The sequence below is a fragment of the Cydia splendana genome, chromosome 16 (genome assembly GCF_910591565.1).
Source record: "Cydia splendana chromosome 16, ilCydSple1.2, whole genome shotgun sequence".
Classification (NCBI taxonomy): Eukaryota; Metazoa; Arthropoda; class Insecta; order Lepidoptera; family Tortricidae; genus Cydia; species Cydia splendana.
This window is the reverse complement of record NC_085975.1, coordinates 2,422,295-2,442,779: the sequence shown is the minus strand read 5'-3', so window position 1 is coordinate 2,442,779 and position 20,485 is coordinate 2,422,295. Positions and strand designations below refer to the sequence as shown.

Sequence of the window (20,485 nt, the reverse complement as noted above, 5' to 3'; positions counted from 1 at the left end):
CTACGTAAAATATTCGACTTCATTGTTTCCATATGATTAACTGACATAAAGTAGGTACTTTATGTACCAAAGCTCTCTAAACCTCACGTTTTCCACGTAGAGGTCTGTGTTTATACAGATAAATCGACCACACGGCCAATTTAGCACATGATTTAAACGTGATAAAAACTTACCAAGACTGTGGAAAGCACGGTATTTCCTCCCGCAAATAATTGTGGATGTAGAGCAGGTGAGTCCACCAATGTTTGTGGCAGGCATCTGACTCACTGGTCACCACCAGCTCCCACTGTGGCCCGTCGCCCAGGTGCCGCATCAGGGTCATCACGCTGAACATAACCAGCGCGTAGGTCGGAGTTAGTCTGAAAGGAAGTACTTGGGAATAAGCTCGGAATATCACCACTGCATATTGTCAGAATTAGACCATAGTATATGTAATATGCTAAATATCGGCAAAAATCCGATTTTTGAAAGAAATTAAAGAGCTGCGTACAGTAAATGGGGTCTGTGATGGTTATATAGATAAATAAAAATACCTCAATCACCACAAGACAAACCTTGGCTTACTCTTATAACCTGTCTCTGCATAGCAACACAAGCACTCAGCAGAAAGCTGGTATTTGTCTGTCAGCTTCTTACTTGTGACTTATCCGAAATCTACCTCAACTATGGCATGATCATTTCCTTGGAGCCAGTCACACTACTAGACTCGCTCGATGCTTTCGTGTAACTCGATGCAGAACGCCAGTAGAAGCCCAAATAATGTTTGTTCGTGGCATATTTAACAAGGTAGGTACCTAAGTTACTTTGGGTGGAGCAGTAGGCGTGGAATGGGGCCAGAGTAGGGCAGAATCTGGGAATACTATCTACTTACGTATGTACTAACTAATGTACTGTATTAGTAGATAGTATTCCCATATTCTGCACCCACACACAACTCATGGCGATGTCTTGGTACACTTTAGTCACGAGTTATCGTCGGAGAGTACCTGTTTTATTGTGCCATGTGTTTTTCTACATGTGTGTCAGTCATTTCACAAGTGACTACCTACCTCAGCCACCGTAAGACCATTCCCTTGGGCCACTCCCACAGGCTAACGCGGTGTTTCTCCGCGTGCAGCTCGAAGTTGAACGCCAGCAGGAAGCCGGACATCACGAAGAACGTGTACGTCACCAGTGTGCCGTTGAGAAGGATGTACTTGGTGGGATCATTGAACATCTGGAATCCACAAAGTAGAAGTACGCTGGGGGTTTTATGAAAAAGTGTACCATTTACTTTATTTCGAAACACTAACAACACTTGGGTTAGGTAATTCGATTAAAACTCATGAGCACTAATTGATGATATGACAATAACAAAAGTGTTCCCACTTTCTATACAAATTTTGAGTCTTAGTTTTGTGACGGTCCTTACGAGAAGTAAGTAGTGTTGGGTTATTACCGGGTTGATGATGAAAACTATTACTTGTACCAATATTTTAACTTTATTCATTTGTTACAAACATTATAACAACCAATTTACAATCAATTACAAGACGTCTTCACTCTAACTTGTCCGTACTCGAACTGCCCACTTGTCACTGCTATACCGGCCTTTTTATAACAATTCAAAATGGCGGGAACCAGTGACAAGTATAAGTCAATTGATACTCTTTTATAAGCTAATCATAAATAAAAGTAAGAATGATCAAAATATAAGCTATTAATAAATAATGATCCTTACAGCTCGGCCATCCTGTTCGAGGCGAGACCCTTCGCCAAACCTTAATATAAAATAGTTAAAATGATAAAAATAAAGACCAATTTATGAAAATAATGAATCAAAATGTATACATTAAAACAAACCAAGATTCACTGATCCAATATTACTATGTGAATGATATTTATGCACATAATATGCATATTCAATAATAATAAGTAACAACTGAAAATAAAATTACAAACACGTAATACTCATGTGCACTCATGATTTCACGATATACATATACTATTAATAAGATTATAATTATAATGTGTAATATTGTTAATTATTAGGCATTAATAAAATGATAATTAATGATAATTAGGAAACAGGTGACCGATACCAAAACATAATATTATTAATCGTTCAAATTATGGTTTTCGAAGAATTTTTACAAGTCTGTTATCAAGGTTAAAGAAACTATATGTCAACATAGAAACGAATAAATTTAATTAGACAGAAATATATTAAACAATAGAAAATTCATACGATAAGCGTAATAGACGGTACACTATGTTTCATTATCTGTAAGATTACGCAATCTAGCATTATTAAATTTTCTTCAACACTTGTTAAATTTCAATAATTATGATCAAGAAATATAATATAATATACGTACACAACACCATTCACTTTCGCACGTAAATATTCAAACCGCTATACATGGATCACTTCCCCAACAGAAGATAGTTGCGTCACCGCGGGTTGCGCCGTCTGCCTAACCGACGCCACGTTCTCATTAACTGCAATGGTGCCACCGACCACGCAAGTTCTGCCCACTGCGATAGTGCCGTCGAAAAATCTGAAGCTATCCTGGATGAAGATGCCGCCAACCACGCTAATGCTGCGCAACACGGGGCACCGGATCTCGTGCCGCTACTAGCCGCAGCTTCGCGTGCCATGATGCCAGCATTCGAAGACTCTGCGGTGTAGTCAACGATCGTTACGTACTTCTGCGTAGAAGCACCTTAGTTCTGCCAAGGAACAGGAATATCATTACCCTGGCCATCTCACCTAGGCACTCCTGGGTCGGAAGTGATTCCACACCCCGACCCTCTCACCTGGGCACTCCTGGGTGGTAATGGAATACCAAACCCTGGCCCTTTCACCTGGACGCTCCTGGGTCGTTCTGAAACTTTCAAGACTTTCTTTAGATATATGAAATTAAAACTTCCTTTTTTTTAAATTATTATTGAATACTCGTTTTTTGTTTCATTGATTTATTTAATCGTTATATCGATTTAAGCATGTTATGAATTTATTGTTTCACGTTTCAATTATTTTAGTACATTAACGACATGGCTACCAAATTGTACCTAATTTGTATAAATTATTATAATATTTGTAAATAAAATAGTCCACAATTCACTATATCATGTATTGCGCAATAAGGTTTAATAATGAAAATAGGACATAAGTGTCACATTTCTATAAAGAATGCATGGTTCTGATTTTATATCTTCGGGCCCAGCCCGTAGTTGACATGAATGCAATCATAATTATGCCGAGATATAAAAACATCTTGATAATAATAATATAAGTGACAGATTATGTTTTTTTTTTTGGGCTACTGATTATCTGATGACATAATATGTTGATTTAAATTAACACAAACTTTCGATATTACTTCGAACGTTACCTGTTGCCAACGATTTTTTTTTATTAAGATATTATGACTGAATTCGTTTGAATAGTTTAATTGATAAGAAATTAATCTTATTGTAGAGGTAGTTCTATTGTCGTTTAACCTGCTATTATCAACAGTCAAAGTTTTATATTTTAATATGAATGCGACCGACTAATCCTCATTTGAACTGCTTACACGCCTTAGGTCATAAATATAGCCATTAAAGATCCATCAAGTAGGTATAAGAACATAAACTAAGTAACCGTTAGGTTTTGTAAATTTGAATGAACGAATGAATAATTTTATTACAGAAGTTCATAACTTCATTACAAGAACAAATTCCTCATCACATAAAATGGATTTAAACATCAGACATAAACTAGTTAATTAATTATTCCACATGAATGATGAACATCTACATTGCGATTTATTTTTAAAAGTATTTGGTCATTATAACAATACTCTTAGCGAATCTAGATCGAAGAATATTCATGTTACAAAGTGACTAAGAAATACTATGTTTTTTTTTCAACAGGTTTTATCTGAGCCAACAAGTTTATTATTGTAGTTGAGTTTGAATACCAAATATTTAATTTCCAGCTATAGTAGTGTTTTGTTTTTAAGGAAACTAAAGTCTAATAGGTATTACGGTGCATTTGTTATCCTAATTCCTTATTCGGACATATCTAAAGACTTATTAATGATAATACTAATTAAATCAGATTCGACAATGAATGCATGTAATTATGTATTGGAGTATGTTTATTATTAAAATTATTCTGGCTATACGAAAATAAGACTTATTAATAAATTAATTCGTTAGTCACAAGGAAAATATTATTACTGTTATAATTCACGTATAAAACCCTGGACACGATAAAGTGTGGGTATATAGAATACAGTTTATCTTGCATATTATTTATAATACTATTTTACTAGATCGAGATATTCGTAAATAATTAAAGTAAGACAAATTAAGGACCGTTTTCTGAAGCCTCATTAAATAAAAACGATATATTTAATTTTTTGTAACTTTATAACTTGTATGGAAATTGACATTCAAATAAATGGGACTTTCTTATGAATTATCGATTATCGAACACGGTATTAGAATATAAAAATATGTAAATTCACATATCCATAATAATCATGTTTAATAGTCAAGTAATATTGAACAGTTTGACAGTATATTAAAAGCGAAGCACCTTATCAATTATTATTTGATATATAAAACTTCATAATGATGTTGTACTATGGTGATTGAAATAATGGAAGAAATGACTTCCCGTGTAAATTTAAAAGCTTTACTTATGAATTAAACATAACAACATTTTATTTCTTTTGCAGAGAATTTACCGTATATTCCTTAGTAATAACCATTGGTTTTATATATATTTTACATTATGAATGTCTAATCTCTATGGCTCACGCGCCCAGCCAAGTTCAAGTAGAACATTAAGAAAACAGGTATCATTAATCTACGCGTGTATCGATTTCAATTACATGTAATTTTATATTTACGAACGAGTATGTCGGTATCTAACTCCTTCGTCTCTTTTTAATTTGTGAATATAAAAGTATTATTAAAATCTTAGGATTTTAGCAACTCGTGTCTAATACACATAATATGATATTTCATACCGTTTTAATCTAAACTGCACTCAGATGAGAACTCAACATATTAGTAATAGACGTGTAGAAATTTTATAAATTTTTCTTTGCTTATTATTATTGTTTATTATGTTTTTATGATTAAATTATACTGATATATGGTTGACTAATTATTTTAAATTGTTGTAAATATATTTATGAAAGTTGGAATAAAAAGTCTAGCGCATTCATCCACGCGCGTCAAAGTCTCACACGTTCATCCACGTGCGTTAAAGTCTGGCACGTTCATCCACGTGCATTAAAGTCTCACACGTCCATCCACGTGCGTTGTATATTGTGTATACCTACACAAACACATCGATTCCACAAGATTAAGATAACGCTTCCTATCTACTGATACTAGCGTCTGGACATACGTCATCGACTCTTTACATGAAAACCACTCAACGTATAGCTATGTATAGCTCTGACTACATATGACTCTACATATGACTCTACATATGACTCTACATATGACTCTACATATGACTCTACATATGACTCTACATATGACTCTACATATGACTCTACATATGACTCTACATATGACTCTACATATGACTCTACATATGACTCTACATATGACTCTACATATGACTCTACATATGACTCTACATATGACTCTACATATGACTCTACATATGACTCTACATATGACTCTACATATGACTCTACATATGACTCTACATATGACTCTACATATGACTCTACATATGACTCTACATATGACTCTACATATGACTCTACATATGACTCTACATATGACTCTACATATGACTCTACATATGACTCTACATATGACTCTACATATGACTCTACATATGACTCTACATATGACTCTACATATGACTCTACATATGACTCTACATATGACTCTACATATGACTCTACATATGACTCTACATATGACTCTACATATGACTCTACATATGACTCTATATATTACGCATAAGCGTAGTTTCCAACTTTACAGTACTACCCGCAACTTTCAAAGATATCCACAGAATAGAACTATTATTCCAATTAAGGTCCTTTGTTTTTCATTTAGGTAAGTATGATTTACTACTATTACAGAAACAAACAAAAATAATAAAATGTAGCAAACGTTACTGTCAGATAAAACACTGAAATTATGATTCACATCCTACCCAACTAGCAAAATAGTCGTATAAGAATTGATTTACTCAGCCTGTAATCGTATAACAGCCGAGTTACAGCTCGTTCACACAGGGTCTCCGTTTTACGGTTCCGTTTTATCGTATACGTTTTTTTTCATTGATGGCGTATGGAGTTGTATGAGCGACTTCACATATGACACAGTATTCAGTATACAGTAAAAAATGTCGGTCCGTTAAATTATGACATTCCGTTTTGTCATCGAAATACTGGATGAACGGAATACGTATCCGTCATGTATCCGTACGTTTTTACTGGATATAAACTGTGTGTGGGGTGCGGGGCGGGGGGAGCTCTTTTGTTAAATATATTGTTGTTGTTGGTGTTGTTGTTTGTGCTGTTGTTGGTGCTGTAGTTTTTGTGTAGTAGTTGGTTTTCCAGAGGGAAAAGGAAATGAAGTTGTACTTTTGCTAGAAAGAAAAGATCCGCATGCGAGCACTCCATTCCCGCAGCTCGGCCTTCGGCCTCGCATTTATTTTCAAAATGACCGACTCTTTTTTTTAAATTTTTTCAAGATAGCGCGCTGAAATTGTGGTCACGGAATCTCGGAGCCCCCTAGATCCCTAGGGGAAAATTTTTTTTAGAAAAATTCTACAATTGTGGGAAAACTGGCCACTTTTATTTTGTATGGCAACTTTTAAACGGTGCTATCATACAAAACAAACTGCATTAAAAAAAAACAAATCCAAAATGGCGGCGGACACGGGCCAAACTCAAATTTCCAAGTAGATTAAGCGAGCCCGAAGGGCGAGCATCAGCCTGGGAGGCCGAAGGCCGACCCCGCGGAGGGCCGTTAGGCCCGGAGCTTCATCCCGAATGTCCAAGCGTGCCCCACCCCCAGTAATTTTGGGCAAGGCCGAAGGCCGAGCTGCGGAAATGACGAACAAAGCAAAATCCTATACAAAAACTGTGTTAAGCGAGCCCGGACGGAGACTACATATGTGTGAACGGGCTCTCAGTTAATGCCGGATACGTTGAACGTTATACGGTGCCTATGTGTGAACAAAGCATAATTTTTTGTCGTATCCGTTAAAACGGGTACCGTAAATACGGAGACTCTGTGTGAACGGGCTGTTACGGTTGTTGAAGCACCAATATATCGTATAATAGCGGTTAACTCGACTATTTAGCAATTTTCGCTAATTAGTGCTATAATCATGTCGTATAAACGTTTATAGCACTATCTTTTAGCACTTTTATTCCACCTTTTAATAAATGCTGAGTTAGCGCTACTAAATCACTTTTATTCAGCATAATTGTTCTATTAAAATCATATAACAGCTATAGATTAGCTAATTGTCTGAATAAGGCGCTTTAATACAACTGTTACTTAACTCTCTTCTCTGTTGCTATAAAAGCCTATTAAAAGCAATCAAATAACCTTAATAACCATTTGGCAACAATGCTGCTGTAACAGCGCGCTTATATCATAATTCGGGTAATGGGGTTCAAACCGCTGTTATAGGAGCTGAAGTGTATTTACAGGTTTTATTCAAAATGTTTTCAGCTTAGAGTACTTTTAAAGAGTTTTGAACTACATTAACAGCACAAGTCAGCCATGTTGACGTTTCAATATAGTCCGGTGGCCAACTGCATGAAACCCTACCTGACAAAAAAATAGAATAATCCTACTCTGTAGGGGTAGCTGACTTTTAGTAGCATCAACTGTTCTTGGTCGGCCGCGGCTTAATTTGGAAAATTTTGCGCTAATGGCAAAATAGTGGCACAAAAATTCATAAAAAAAAACCCCATCGTATAATAGAATGAAACTTGCATGGTAGGATAGCTGCCTTTGAGGACAGCAAAACAAAACTGGTCAGCTACATCCTGTGTTGGCAGGTTCTTGTGTCCGACCGAATTTGTGGTACCACGTGACAGCTACAATTTACCTCATCGAAAAATAGAATCAAAACAACTGATTAAATTTGTTGACATATGTCTTAGTCGGCCTCACCTTAGCCTGACAGCGTTTTCAGTCCGTCCGCATTAAAAAAAAAGTCAATGGCAGCTATCCTACCATACAAGTGACATTCTATTTTTCGATGAGGTAAATTGTAGCTCACTTGGTACCACAAATTCGGTCGGACACAGGAACCTGCCAACACAGGATGTAGCTGACCACTTTTGTTTTTTTGATGAATATTTGTACCACTTTTTTGCCATTTGCGCAAAATTTGCCAAGTTAAGCCACGGCCGACTAAGAGCAGTTGAAGCTGCTAAAAGTCAGCTACCCCTACAGAGTAGGATTTTTCAATTTTTTTATCAGGTAGGGTTTCATGCAGTCGGCCATCGGACTATAAATCCATAAACATGGCGACATCATGTGCTATAAGTGTAGCAGTAAACGCAGTTACTCGACTTATAGTCGAATTAATGAGATATAACAGAAACTAGATCGTGTAAGCAAATTTTTACTTATTTTTATTAATATTTTTGTATTGAAATTTAAGAAAATAGGCGGCCCATGAATATATATGAACCAGTGCCTTTGGTTTTATCAATAAAGTATTTTTCGCGCTGGGTTTTACTGTATTACGTGTACTTACAGACAGTAAAAACTTATGTACACAATCACGGTAAAAATAAATGTCATGGATGACAGCAGTAAAAAATACTTAAGTACCTTTTTGTTTTATTAGACACGTGAAGACGATTAGGCCTCAAACTTAATCAAATAATTGAAATATAATCGCTTACCTGAGATCGTTTTTAGCACATATTAGTTGAATAAAAGCATTTACTGCACTCTTACACATTTAAAATGCCGAGTAAAAGCAATCCGGCTACCTTTACGAAACATTTTTGCTGAGAAAAAGCAGTGCGGCTGCTTTTATAGAACACTTTTACTGAGTAATAGTAAATTGCTAATGTTTATATAACAAATAGTCGAGTAAAAGCACTATCGTTGCTATTAAAACACTAGAAGTGCTTTTATCCACTTTTACTCAACTCTTACAGCATCGATTTGCTTCTTATACAGCGCTTACTCGATTTTTATAACACTTTTAGTCTGTATAAGTGCGCCTTTTCGCGTTGAGTAAACGCTTACAGGACTTTTACTCGACTGTTTTTACACCGTTTATAGCACCAAAAAGCGAAAATAAAAACGTGCTCTCAACTTTTATAGCACATAGATTTGCTAGTTGGGTATAAATAAAGGGGTATAAATAAGGGGGGGAGTTTCTAAATTTTTAAAGTATGCGTATCTCGCAATCAAATATATCAAATAGTTAAGCATATCGATTTCCCATCGACCTCGTATTTCTCCATGATCATCATGGTAACACACATAGATTTATATACATTGATTAAGTACTCGTGCCAAAATTACTGGCCCTTACAAGGTTGTTATGATAAAGCTGATTACATTAGTTAGTCATAAAATTTAGACATGATGACATAAAGTTATACAGTCTAAACAAAATGTGACCTGTTATTATATTTAATCCATTGAGATTCAAGTTCACGATATCTAGTATGTGTAAATGGACACAAATAATACTTTAATGCTCTACGCACAAAGTTACGAGTTACGTATCTTGAGGAGTGGGCAATAGAAAAACAATATAAGCATATTACATAAGTACATTCGTTAACGAGTTACTACTCGTGTATTCAACAAACGACATACGCTCCATAACCTGGAGATTTAATATAGATGTATGTCCATACCAGAGTTGGGCAAAATTAGTTAAATTTTAAAAAAATGAGAATGGTAACGTTAGTTTTAATAACGGCAACTTATTTTGTAAAATTTATCATGAGTTTACCAATTAGCTTGAATTCGATATGACACACTTATGATTTTATCATCGATCATGGTTTGAAAGTATTTTAATTATTCGAGCAGATGGTTATCACGGTTACTCAAACTAACGTTTTAGTTGATACAATTAAAATAAGGTTCGTTTTACGACCGCTACTTTATTCCTTATTAAATCATGTAACTAAGCTTTATTTTAGTTTAACACACAGATTGCAATCATAAGTGCCCAACTCTGATTCATACTATTATTACGTTTAACATCCAACATGTCATAGAGGTGTTGTATTTCCATACAAGAAGGGAGATAATTATAAACACGTGTTCTAGTCAATTAGCTTCATCGAGGCTAGGCTTTTTAAGTAATGCTGCGTTGGACAGCGTCGCTGAATGAAAACCGGTATCAGTATAAAACCACTAGGTTAAAAAAACATATTAATAGCTAATAGCATTAAGTACACAAGTTACATAACGTAAACCCTGCATTATGGTTTCCAATTTGAACTTAGATCGACACGTCATTTTCTTTTCTTGTGCGCATTGATTCGCAATATTATGAATAAACTTACATAGTGATCAGAATAATTTTAAAGTGGATTTCCGAAAGCTCATACATTATAATGCCCAACATTTTAATAAAAAATCTCTTAGACGCATTCGTAACAATACTAAGTTATACACTGACGCAAATCGCGTTTAAAAACTTCGTACTAGAGGTATTGCTAATACAAACGCATCAGGGGTTTACTTCAGAGGTATTCAATTGTCAATGTTTTATTTTTAGTTTACTCATCGGTTTCACGGTTACAAAGCCAGTGTATTCATACAATTTTAGTAACGCAAATTGATCTCAAAAGGTGCAGCAGATCGTAAATCTTAATGTACATAAAACAATATCCTACTGTAGTCTGCTACTACAGTTGTACTATGCTATCTTGCTACGCAACAAAACTAAATAATGAGTCCTTAGCCTGAGCTTGATATAATCGATGTGGTACACCATCATACAATCGAGTTTGATAAGATAGAAGCATTATAATGACATTTGATCTAATTTTCACTAACTCATATGTAATATTCAAAAACGCTTAAATGACAACTGTAAATTTTAAATTTCGTATTTTTATTATAACCGAGACTACCCGTCATCCGTTCGTACGTTCTTTCTACACATACATATACCAAAATTGGGCAAATCATCATCATTATCTTATACAGTATATTTAATACAGACATTACGGTAGGTTATCAAACCAATTTAATTAAAATAAAAGGGAGTTAATAAAAATATAAAAACTGACTTACCATAATTTAATACACTTTCCGATAAACATAGTTTACTCACTGATACAAACGAAAAAGAAAAGAAAACCTTACGTTCGTGCGGCGTGGCAAAAATCCTATCGATTTTTGTTGGATCCAACTTCTGAGTTGTTGGGTTATTACCGGGTTGATGATGAAAACTATTACTTGTACCAATATTTTAACTTTATTCATTTGTTACAAACATTATAACAACCAATTTACAATCAATTACAAGACGTCTTCACTCTAACTTGTCCGTACTCGAACTGCCCACTTGTCACTGCTATACCGGCCTTTTTATAACAATTCAAAATGGCGGGAACCAGTGACAAGTATAAGTCAATTGATACTCTTTTATAAGCTAATCATAAATAAAAGTAAGAATGATCAAAATATAAGCTATTAATAAATAATGATCCTTACAGTAGGTAGGTATGTGAAAATGCGTCACAAAACTGTAAATTTTTTCGGACACTTTTATGTTTTTAAATCGATAGTCCAAATGATTCTGAGTAGAAATAACCCCAAAAGTTGATGGTTTTTATAAATTTGCCAATCCATTTATTTCAGCATGACCAGGGTAGCTGCATAATTACATGTCCACTTTACGAATGAATACATTCATATTTATAATGTGTCTGTGAGATTTTGTAGCTCTCTGTACTGGTACATACCCTGACCCTGGTGACCCTGGGGTCAGCCCCTACAGGCATTGATATAGAATAAGAACTGGATACCCAATCAGCCGCAAAAAATGGCCCCGCAAAAGTAACGTTAAAACAGATCACGCGTTACTTTTTCGTTTAGTCTTGTATGGACCGCTCAAATGTGAAGTTGTCAACAATGTCGTAAAATGGTCGTAAAAATATGCAAAAACAACAATGATAAAACGAGGAAAAAGCATGGAATGTATTTCTTTCGGTTAGTTCTTTGGATAGCATTACATAATTTATGTAATCTGGTGGTAATTTCATGATTTTGAATAAATTATTTTGTTAGTACCAAAGAAGGGATGTGAAGGAACAAAAATCTAATGAGTCGATGTGAGGCCAATACTTTTTTATTTTTATATGGAATTCGTAAGATATAATATTATGTTTAAATTCAAGATTTCCAAGAAAACCTATGCGACGTGCAGAGTGGACTGCTATTATAGCAAGAGATAGGGGTGATGCAGTTTTAAACAAGGCAAAACGGCACTTGTGTGTTCGGCGCATTTCCCTGTTTATACACGACCAATAAGGGCTTACATCGACTAACTGTAAATGTTAAACCTGTCTGAACACAGTGACAACCACAGGATTTTTTTGATAAAGACCATAACCAATCAGTACCAGTAGCGACCTGAATGTCCCCGTGCACTATATTGCAAAGAACGAAAGTGCGAAGAGTATTATGTAGATCTAAAATACACAGTTATTTAATAAGTTGAATTTATTTCAAGGAAAATATAATAAATTTATAAATTTATTTTATGATAACTTACACGGGTTGTTACCATGAATTAATTTTATTTGAACTCCCGATCAAATTAAATTTGTTTCATTTATTACTTCGGTTTTTCTGTACAGTAATACCTATTAAAATGTACCAAAGGGACTCCATTCGTTCATTATTCTCGTTTGACGTTGTTTGACGTAAATACAAAGGTGAAGTTACGTTTAGTGCCATCGGACTTAAAGTTTTAACAGTGTTGGTAATAATGTTTACAAATTTGACACTTAATGCTTACGACAGTAAGTTCTTTTCCGTACAAAACATTTATCTTGACTCAAAATTTACGTAAGCGTTTTTATCATCAATGCAAATTTGCAGCTAATGTCATTCTGATCCACATTTTGTTGACATTTTTGTTCCGCTCTGTGTGTCTATTTCTAATATTAAGTCAGTGTATGGGGCCCAATACATTCCACGACTCTTCTCATTCCGAACAGACTCTACATAAAGTTTAGATTACTTGGTGAGTGTATTTACTTACATAGCGGTCAAACTTATAACATCCCTTTTGTTTCGGGGGTTAAATATAAGGGAAGCTGAATTCATGAATAAAGTGGACGATATTGACCGGAAAAATGTACCTTAATCCGTTGATGATCTTCAGCCGGTTGAGTCTGGGCTCGGGTCCAACTCCGCTGGGTGCTATCAACTTACGCCAGTTACGCCGGAAAGAGAACGCCAGTAAGTACGGATTCCCTAAAACCAAGAATTCTATGAAAGACTACTAGCACACACTTGGGAGTCACAGGCGAGGTGGGTCGGAAAACTTGTGTGATTTGGTTCGATTTTATATCAAACGAATGTTATGTTTGTACTAGTTTGTATGTATTGTCAACGTGTAGGTATTGTTTTTTTTGACAAGTGTACCTATACATAAAAACAGTGGCGTAGCGACGCTACGGTAGCGTGAACTAATCTAGCCGTGGGCGAAATCACATCTGCGAGGCCTTTTTCTTTCACTGTGCCCGAAAGAGCCTCGCGCGAGGCCCCCCTTGGCCGCGAGGCCGTTCGCGACGGCCCACTTCGCCCACGCCTAAGCTACGCCACTGCATAAAAAACACTTAGTAATAAAATTATAGGTACCTGCCGCATCACCAGTGATGAAGTCGTAAGTAGTCCCGACAGCGTTCAGTATGATCAGGACCAAATAAACACCCGCCATTATGAAATCTCCAGTGCTAAAACTCCTCTGGTCACCATGCCTCTTGCAGTATAACACTTCGGTTAACCTGAAAATTATGTTGTTGGTGATTTGTTCCGTAATGTTACTATCCCCTTGACTACTAAAGACGTCATATAACAAATAAATAATAAAGCAATTCGTGCATATTATAGTCCTACAATTTGTTATGATCAGTTACCTTGCGTTTAGCTTGTATCCTTTCCATAAGGAATCGTCAACACATTCCTCAAGGATGGATCTCAGGTCCGCTTCGTTCTCTAGACTTCTGTTCTTCACGAAATCCTTGCAAGATTTTCGGACGCACAAAGCCCGGTGTACTTTTGTGTGATTGTAATGTTTTCTCGTATTTTCTGAGTATTCCTGTTGTCGTAAAAAAGTTACTATCAAATAGTGACCCGGTTTTATATACCTACCGTAAAGCAACCAAACTAAAATCCGGTACTTACAGGTATGGTCCTCAATAACTTCTATACATATACCCATACCTGTATCATCAGCATGAGGTTGGAGTGTTCCTTGGAGTAGAGGTCAGCGTCGACGAGACAGTAGGTCCCGCCCGGCTCCATCACACAAGTGTCGTAGTCGTCCATCTGGTACAGATCTGGCATTTTGCTGTACTCGGTCACTGAAAATTAAACGTTTTCATTTGTTTCCCTCCGCGTCAGCTGTATTTCGATTACAAGTCTAGACTTTACAAGATTGCCTGTCAAATATTACCTAAAATCTGAACGGCCAAAATATACCTACTGGCTACTCGCGTGACCCAGCTGTTATTGCAAGCTTGACTTTGGGGTCGTCCAGAAATCATGTGATCGTTTAGAGGGGGGGGGGCTGGTGGTAAGAAAAATATCACGAATGATCACGATGGGGGAGGTGGGTCAGAGTCAGAGAAGATATCACATGTATTTTTGTTCAAAGCGGGAAAGCCACAAACATCAATATTACTCAAAAATTTAATCAGATCAAATAATCGGCTCTATTTCATATGCGTATTACCCAATAAAAAAACATTTATCGCACCAACTTTAAAACATTAATACTAAATGCTCGCATCGGCGCCATGGCCTTGATTGCTTAGCGTCTAAGGGTACACAGAACCAGAACTACAGACGCTAAGCAATGTATTATAATAAAAAAGAAAAAAAGAATCTGGAATAAAGATTGTGGATGAGAGTTCGCTTAACCTCCTTGGGTCTCCTGTTTTGGACCAATCTTTTGATGATTATGTTGAGAACAAAATTCAGAATTTCAAGTCAGTTTCGGAACGCCTATTGGAGATTAACGTTCACACGGCTTACACCATCATGCGAAATTGCCTTTTTGTACCTAAGTTTACGTACGTTCTTCGTTGTAGTCACTTCTGGAAGTTTCGTAATCTTCTTTTGAAGCTGGACGAGTTGGTAAAGGATTCCCTGGCGTCGATTTTTAACATTTCTTTTGATTCGAGGTGCTGGAGCCAGGCTACTCAGGCCTATTAGGTTCGGTGGCTTGGGGATCCGAAATATCTCCAGTGTGGCGTTGCCTGCGTTTTTGACTTCGGTGCATAGCGCGCAGGGATTGATGGGGTGTATTTTAGCTTCATCATTCGGGAATCTAGAGCCGGCGCACTGCACTGAGGCTAAAAATGTATGGTCATTGTCTTGTCCGAACACCGACCTGCCTACCAACCTTTGCTCGCAGAGGCAGTGGGACGAGCCGCTCTGTCAACTAGTACGGAATAATCTTTTTGATACGTCAACTGGCTTGGCGGAGCGTGCTCGTCTTCTTGCTGCTGCGGAATGGGAGTCTGGTCAGTGGTTACTAGCCTGTGGCAGCCTAGGGGCAGTGACTAATGTCCCGCATCGCTGCCAATGTGGCTCTATGGTAAACAGCTTGGGTCATCATGGCCTCTCTTGTAGCAGGAGTGCTGGTCGGATTCCTCGTCACGCCAGCTTGAACGATGTCATCCGAAGGGCTCTTGTCAGCGTAAAGGTGCCTGCTATACTGGAGCCTGTTGGTTTAGCGAGGGATGACGGCAAGAGGCCCGACGGTATGACGCTGGTGCCTTGGAGTATGGGGCGGCCTCTGGTTTGGGACGCAACGTGTGTAGACACTTTTGCCGTGTCCCACTTACCAGGCACTAGCTCTGGTGCTGGTCATGCGGCCACGACGGCCGAGGACAGCAAACGGCGCAAGTAGAGCACGCTCGGCAGTGGCTACATATTTGAGCCTTTTGGGGTCGAAACGTTAGGGTCGTGGGGGCCCAGCGCCCGGCGCTTATATAAGGATTTGGCGTCGCGTTTGGTCGATGCCACGGGTGACCAAAGGGCTGGCCAGTATTTTGCCCGGAGAATTAGCATCGCTATTCAACGGGGAAATGCGGCCAGCCTGTTGGGTACACTGCCTTCGGGCGGTGAGTTGGAGGGTGTATTTTATTTGGAGGTTTTTTTTTTGTTTTTTGTTTTTTATTAATGTGTATATTTTTAGAGTAAGTGAGTTGACGAAGCCTGTTGCGGATTTTTTCGCTGTAGTTTTTTGTGATGATGCCTGTAGCTGATTGTAAATTTGTGTTTACCTGACGAAGCCTGCGTTGCGGATATAAAATTATGGTCTCTGAATAAATACTTATTATTCTATGTATTATAAGATATGATCACATGATTTCTGGACGACCCAAACCTCTCCTTTTGGTCAAGTACTGTAAATCCACCCAGTCCAGTGCTACAACTACGGACACTAAAGTCTATAAATATACTAATACAACACAACTATGGTCTACAAAAATTAATTACTTATAAATAGCAGTGTAAGTACTTACTTCTTGAATTTGTCAATTTTTTTTTTTTATAAATATTTTCAGATAGAAATATGGCTTTCAAATTACAGTCATACTGAACCCCTACCCCCTCATGTACATTTCATTCGATAGCCTGACGAGTGTTTGCGTTATTACCTATGTCTATTTTTTACACGACTGCCCAAAAACTGCCTGGTGACAGACGGACGGACGGACGGACGGACAGCGGAGTCTTAGTAATAGGGTCCCGTTTTACCCTTTGGGTACGGAACCCTAAAAAGAGTGTATTGTTTTTGTATGGGATTTAGGACAGCGCGCCAAGGACACACAACACTACGTCTTTTACCTACCTAGCGAACGGTCCCTAAATGCGAGGCTCCCGCTTTGGGACACATGCAATAAGCAGCACCCAGCCTCCCATACAGTTAGGGGTTGTGCACAAATCACGCGGGGTGTTTTCGGCTACTTTTTGACCCCCCCTCCCCCTTGGTTATATTTGGTGACGTTTTTGGCTACCCTCCTCCCCCACATAACCTCACGTGCATTTTTTTGAAATTTTTCTATCCGACCGGTCAAGGCCATATACACTCCAAAATTTCGTAAAATAGACTCGCTATTTTGAAGTGCGGAGTGAAGATTTATGTTTAACGAAACCTAGAAAAAGTATCTACTCATGTGGTAGGTATTTTTTCTTAGTTTCGTTCACTGTAGAAAAATACACGTGAGGTCTCCTTATACGCCCCTTCCCCTAACGTGATCTGTCGTGATTTTTTCGTGACCCCCAGCCCGCCTGTGATTTGTGCACAAGCCCTTATGGTATAACCTCAGAAAACTCACAATTTAAGTAGTGAATGACAGCCGAAGACTGGTGCACCAGGAACAACAGCAACAGCCACTTCATCTTGTTTTTTCACTATCATTAACACTATTTTAAAAACGTTCTTCGGCCGCGCCGACCTATTCACTAATATTAGGCAAAACATTTTTACTATGTAGTAGACCAGGTATAACTAGCTAAATTATGCTTAATAACTGGAAATAGTTATTTTATGTCCACTAAAACATGCCAAACTTGAAATTTTACGAGATTAATATGTGCATAAAATTACAAATAGACTTTTTTAACCTTGCTACTCGCAGATATATTAGTATTACCTATTGATATTTGCACAGAGTTAGACCTTGAAGAGAGAGAAATTCGTATGACGTAATTAATGGATGACCCCTTATGACACTGATGCGAATTCTCACGTCGCTGTCCGGAGTATGAGTGTGACGGTGATGCGCGATAGCGATGTTCCGCTTGCACACCGAGCGGCGTGCAAATCCACATCCAAATTCCGATGTAAAGACCGCCTTACAGTTGAATTAGATGGGGCTCATCGGCGCCATATGTTTGTGGTGGGTTTGTCTAAAGCCGCCTCCACACTCGTGCGCGAATCGACTCCACATTCGCGTTCGCGGCTTCGCCCGCGATTCACGCGCATAGTCTGGAGGGGGCTAAACAACTACTTTTGACAACCATACAGCATAATGTATGGGGCCGTTCGTAGAGCGCCGTCTACTTCAGCGGTCTCTTTTTTACCTCTTCTTTTACTGAATACCTAGCTTTCAACAGTACAAACAAACAAATAAAAAATATAAACTTAACTAAATAAACAAATAGTTATTTGTTTTACAAGGGGGCAAAGTTGTTGTTTAACCGCTCGTGCTAATATTGATACCCGAGCAAGCGAAAGATTCCAAAATGGAATCTTGAGCGTTGCGAGGGTTTCAAAGCACGAGGGTTAAACAAAATTTGCCCCTGAGTGAAACACAAAAATTTTCACCACACCAACCCGAAGCAAATATTAAATGTAAAATATCAAACAAAATCAAACCCAACCAAATCCAAATGAATGTTATTAAATATTTATCATCCAAAATCATCATTTAAAAGTAAATTCTACCAGTAAACATAACAAAACAACTCAGAATTAGCATTTGATTACTTTGCCTCACATGTGAATAAAATGCAACTTTGCTATCAGTTTTTGAAGTGCAAAGTAAGCCTTTCCAAGCTGGTGTGGTGAAAATATTATTGATTCGCTAATTTAAATTCATATATAATTAATTCGGTGAAACCAGTCCAGACGGTATCAGTCGCTAGTCGCTACCACCATTGACCTGTAACATTTGATTGAGCAGGCGTCTATAGCCTCCTCCACACTCGTGCGCGAATCGCGGCGCAAAGCCACGAACGCGAGTGTGGAGTCCTGAACTAGACGTGTGCGCCGATTGAAAAATGATCGGCGGCGGCGTTTGCCAAAAAATCGGCGGCGGCGGCGTGTTTTCGGCGTGAAATCGGCGTGACCTTGACTTTCGGTTTTCTTAAGAAAAATCATAAATTTGTTGTTTTTCTTGAAAATTTTATCAATGCAGGTTACTGGTCAGTTAACTACGTATAGTTTGAATATGCTGTGAGTAAAATAGGGTTTTTAAATGTATATAGGATAGGTATAATAACTTATTTTCCCTAGTTAAGAGGTTACCTGGTCCCAATGACCTTCGATCCGATCTGGAACTCTCCGTTTTCTCAAGCTTTCCTTGGCTTATCCTATTAACAATGACGTACTTTAACAAAACAGAACTCCACATATCCTAGACATTTGCTAGATTATAGTGGACTGCTATGGCTTATTTTTAATGGTTTTCTTGTCGTACAACCACCAGGCTTACTGAGACGTATCTTCTTTCTCGTTTTCTCATTGCTGAGGCTCGCGACCACATGTAATCTGTCTCCATTTCGTGCGGTCATAAGCCGTATGGACTGCACGGTGCAGACTGCTGCAAGCCGACCTCTTCATAGCGTTCGACCATCTCACACATGCTCCAACTCGAGCACGTTTACCATTCATTCGGCTTAAATTCATGTGTTTCTTCACATCATGCGTTGGATAATATGTCCGAAGAATCTAAGGGCTCACGCATGGCATGTTGGGAAGAGATGAGTGGCGATATAGAGCTCTTTGAGAATGGAGGCGTTTGTTCTTCTAGCTGTCCAAGGTATAAGCAGCACTGGCAGCAGTCTTCGTTCGTTCGTTAACATTTGACGGTGAATACTTAGGATTACTCAGTTACTTTAATTGGTGTGACAAATAGTTTCTGCAACTGGCTATTCAGTTTCATTTAATTAATAATTGATGTACTTATTTAGTTGGTTTAGTTGATTTAGTTACGCTTCCGGCCTGACCGAGGCACCTGTGAAGCTATATTCTCTGTGCGTCAGCTAAAAGAGAAAAGCAGAGTGCAAGGTCGTCAACTGTCTCTCTGCTTTGTTGACCTCGAGAAGGCGTTTGACAGCGTGCCTCGTGAAGCCCTCTGGATAGTTCTGAGCAAGCTTGGATGCACGGAGAAGTTTGTAAGGCTAGTGAGACTCCTACACGACGACATGGAGTGCTGCGTTGCTACTGACGACGAACAATCGGACTTCTTCCCCGTTACGTGCGGGGTGAAGCAAGGTTGCGTCCTAGCACCCACTCTGTTAGCGTTGTATTTTTCGGTCATAGTCCAAGAAGTCTTACTCACATGCTCTGAAGGTGTTCGCGTCCGCTTTCGCACTGACGGCAACATTATCAACCTGGCCAGGTTTAAAGCACGCACAAAAGTCTCATACTCAGTGATCACAGAGATCATGTATGCAGATGACTTGTGCTTTGTGACTGAGTCCCCGGAAGGCATGCAACAGCTCATGTCCAGCTTCGACGAGTCCTGTCGCAGATTTGGGCTCA

General features: G+C 38.0%; 1 protein-coding gene across 1 annotated transcript; it reads right to left on the bottom strand.

Moving 5' to 3' along the window:
- Positions 1-169: 169 nt before the first annotated feature.
- Positions 170-17,685, bottom strand: LOC134797989 (uncharacterized). Its single transcript, XM_063770323.1, has 8 exons — positions 17,553-17,685; positions 14,425-14,564; positions 14,118-14,299; positions 13,840-13,985; positions 13,338-13,452; positions 2,402-2,582; positions 1,050-1,216; positions 170-359 (listed from the first exon to the last, which is right to left on the bottom strand). The coding sequence occupies exons 1-8, from the start codon at positions 17,614-17,616 to the stop codon at positions 170-172; spliced, it is 1,185 nt and encodes a 394-aa protein (XP_063626393.1). The 5' UTR covers positions 17,617-17,685.
- Between the last annotated feature and the right edge of the window lie 2,800 nt (positions 17,686-20,485).

Coding starts and splice junctions, on each gene's coding strand:
- LOC134797989 (XM_063770323.1), bottom strand. CDS start 17,616: ATGAAGTGGCTGTTGCTGTTGTTCCTGGTGCACCAGTCTTCGGCTGTC. Junction 14,565..17,552: donor TGTCATTCACTACTTAAATT/GTGAGTTTTCTG, acceptor TTTAATTTTCAG/TGACCGAGTACAGCAAAATG. Junction 2,583..13,337: donor AAGATCATCAACGGATTAAG/GTACATTTTTCC, acceptor CGTGTTGCGCAG/CATTAGCGTGGTTGGCGGCA.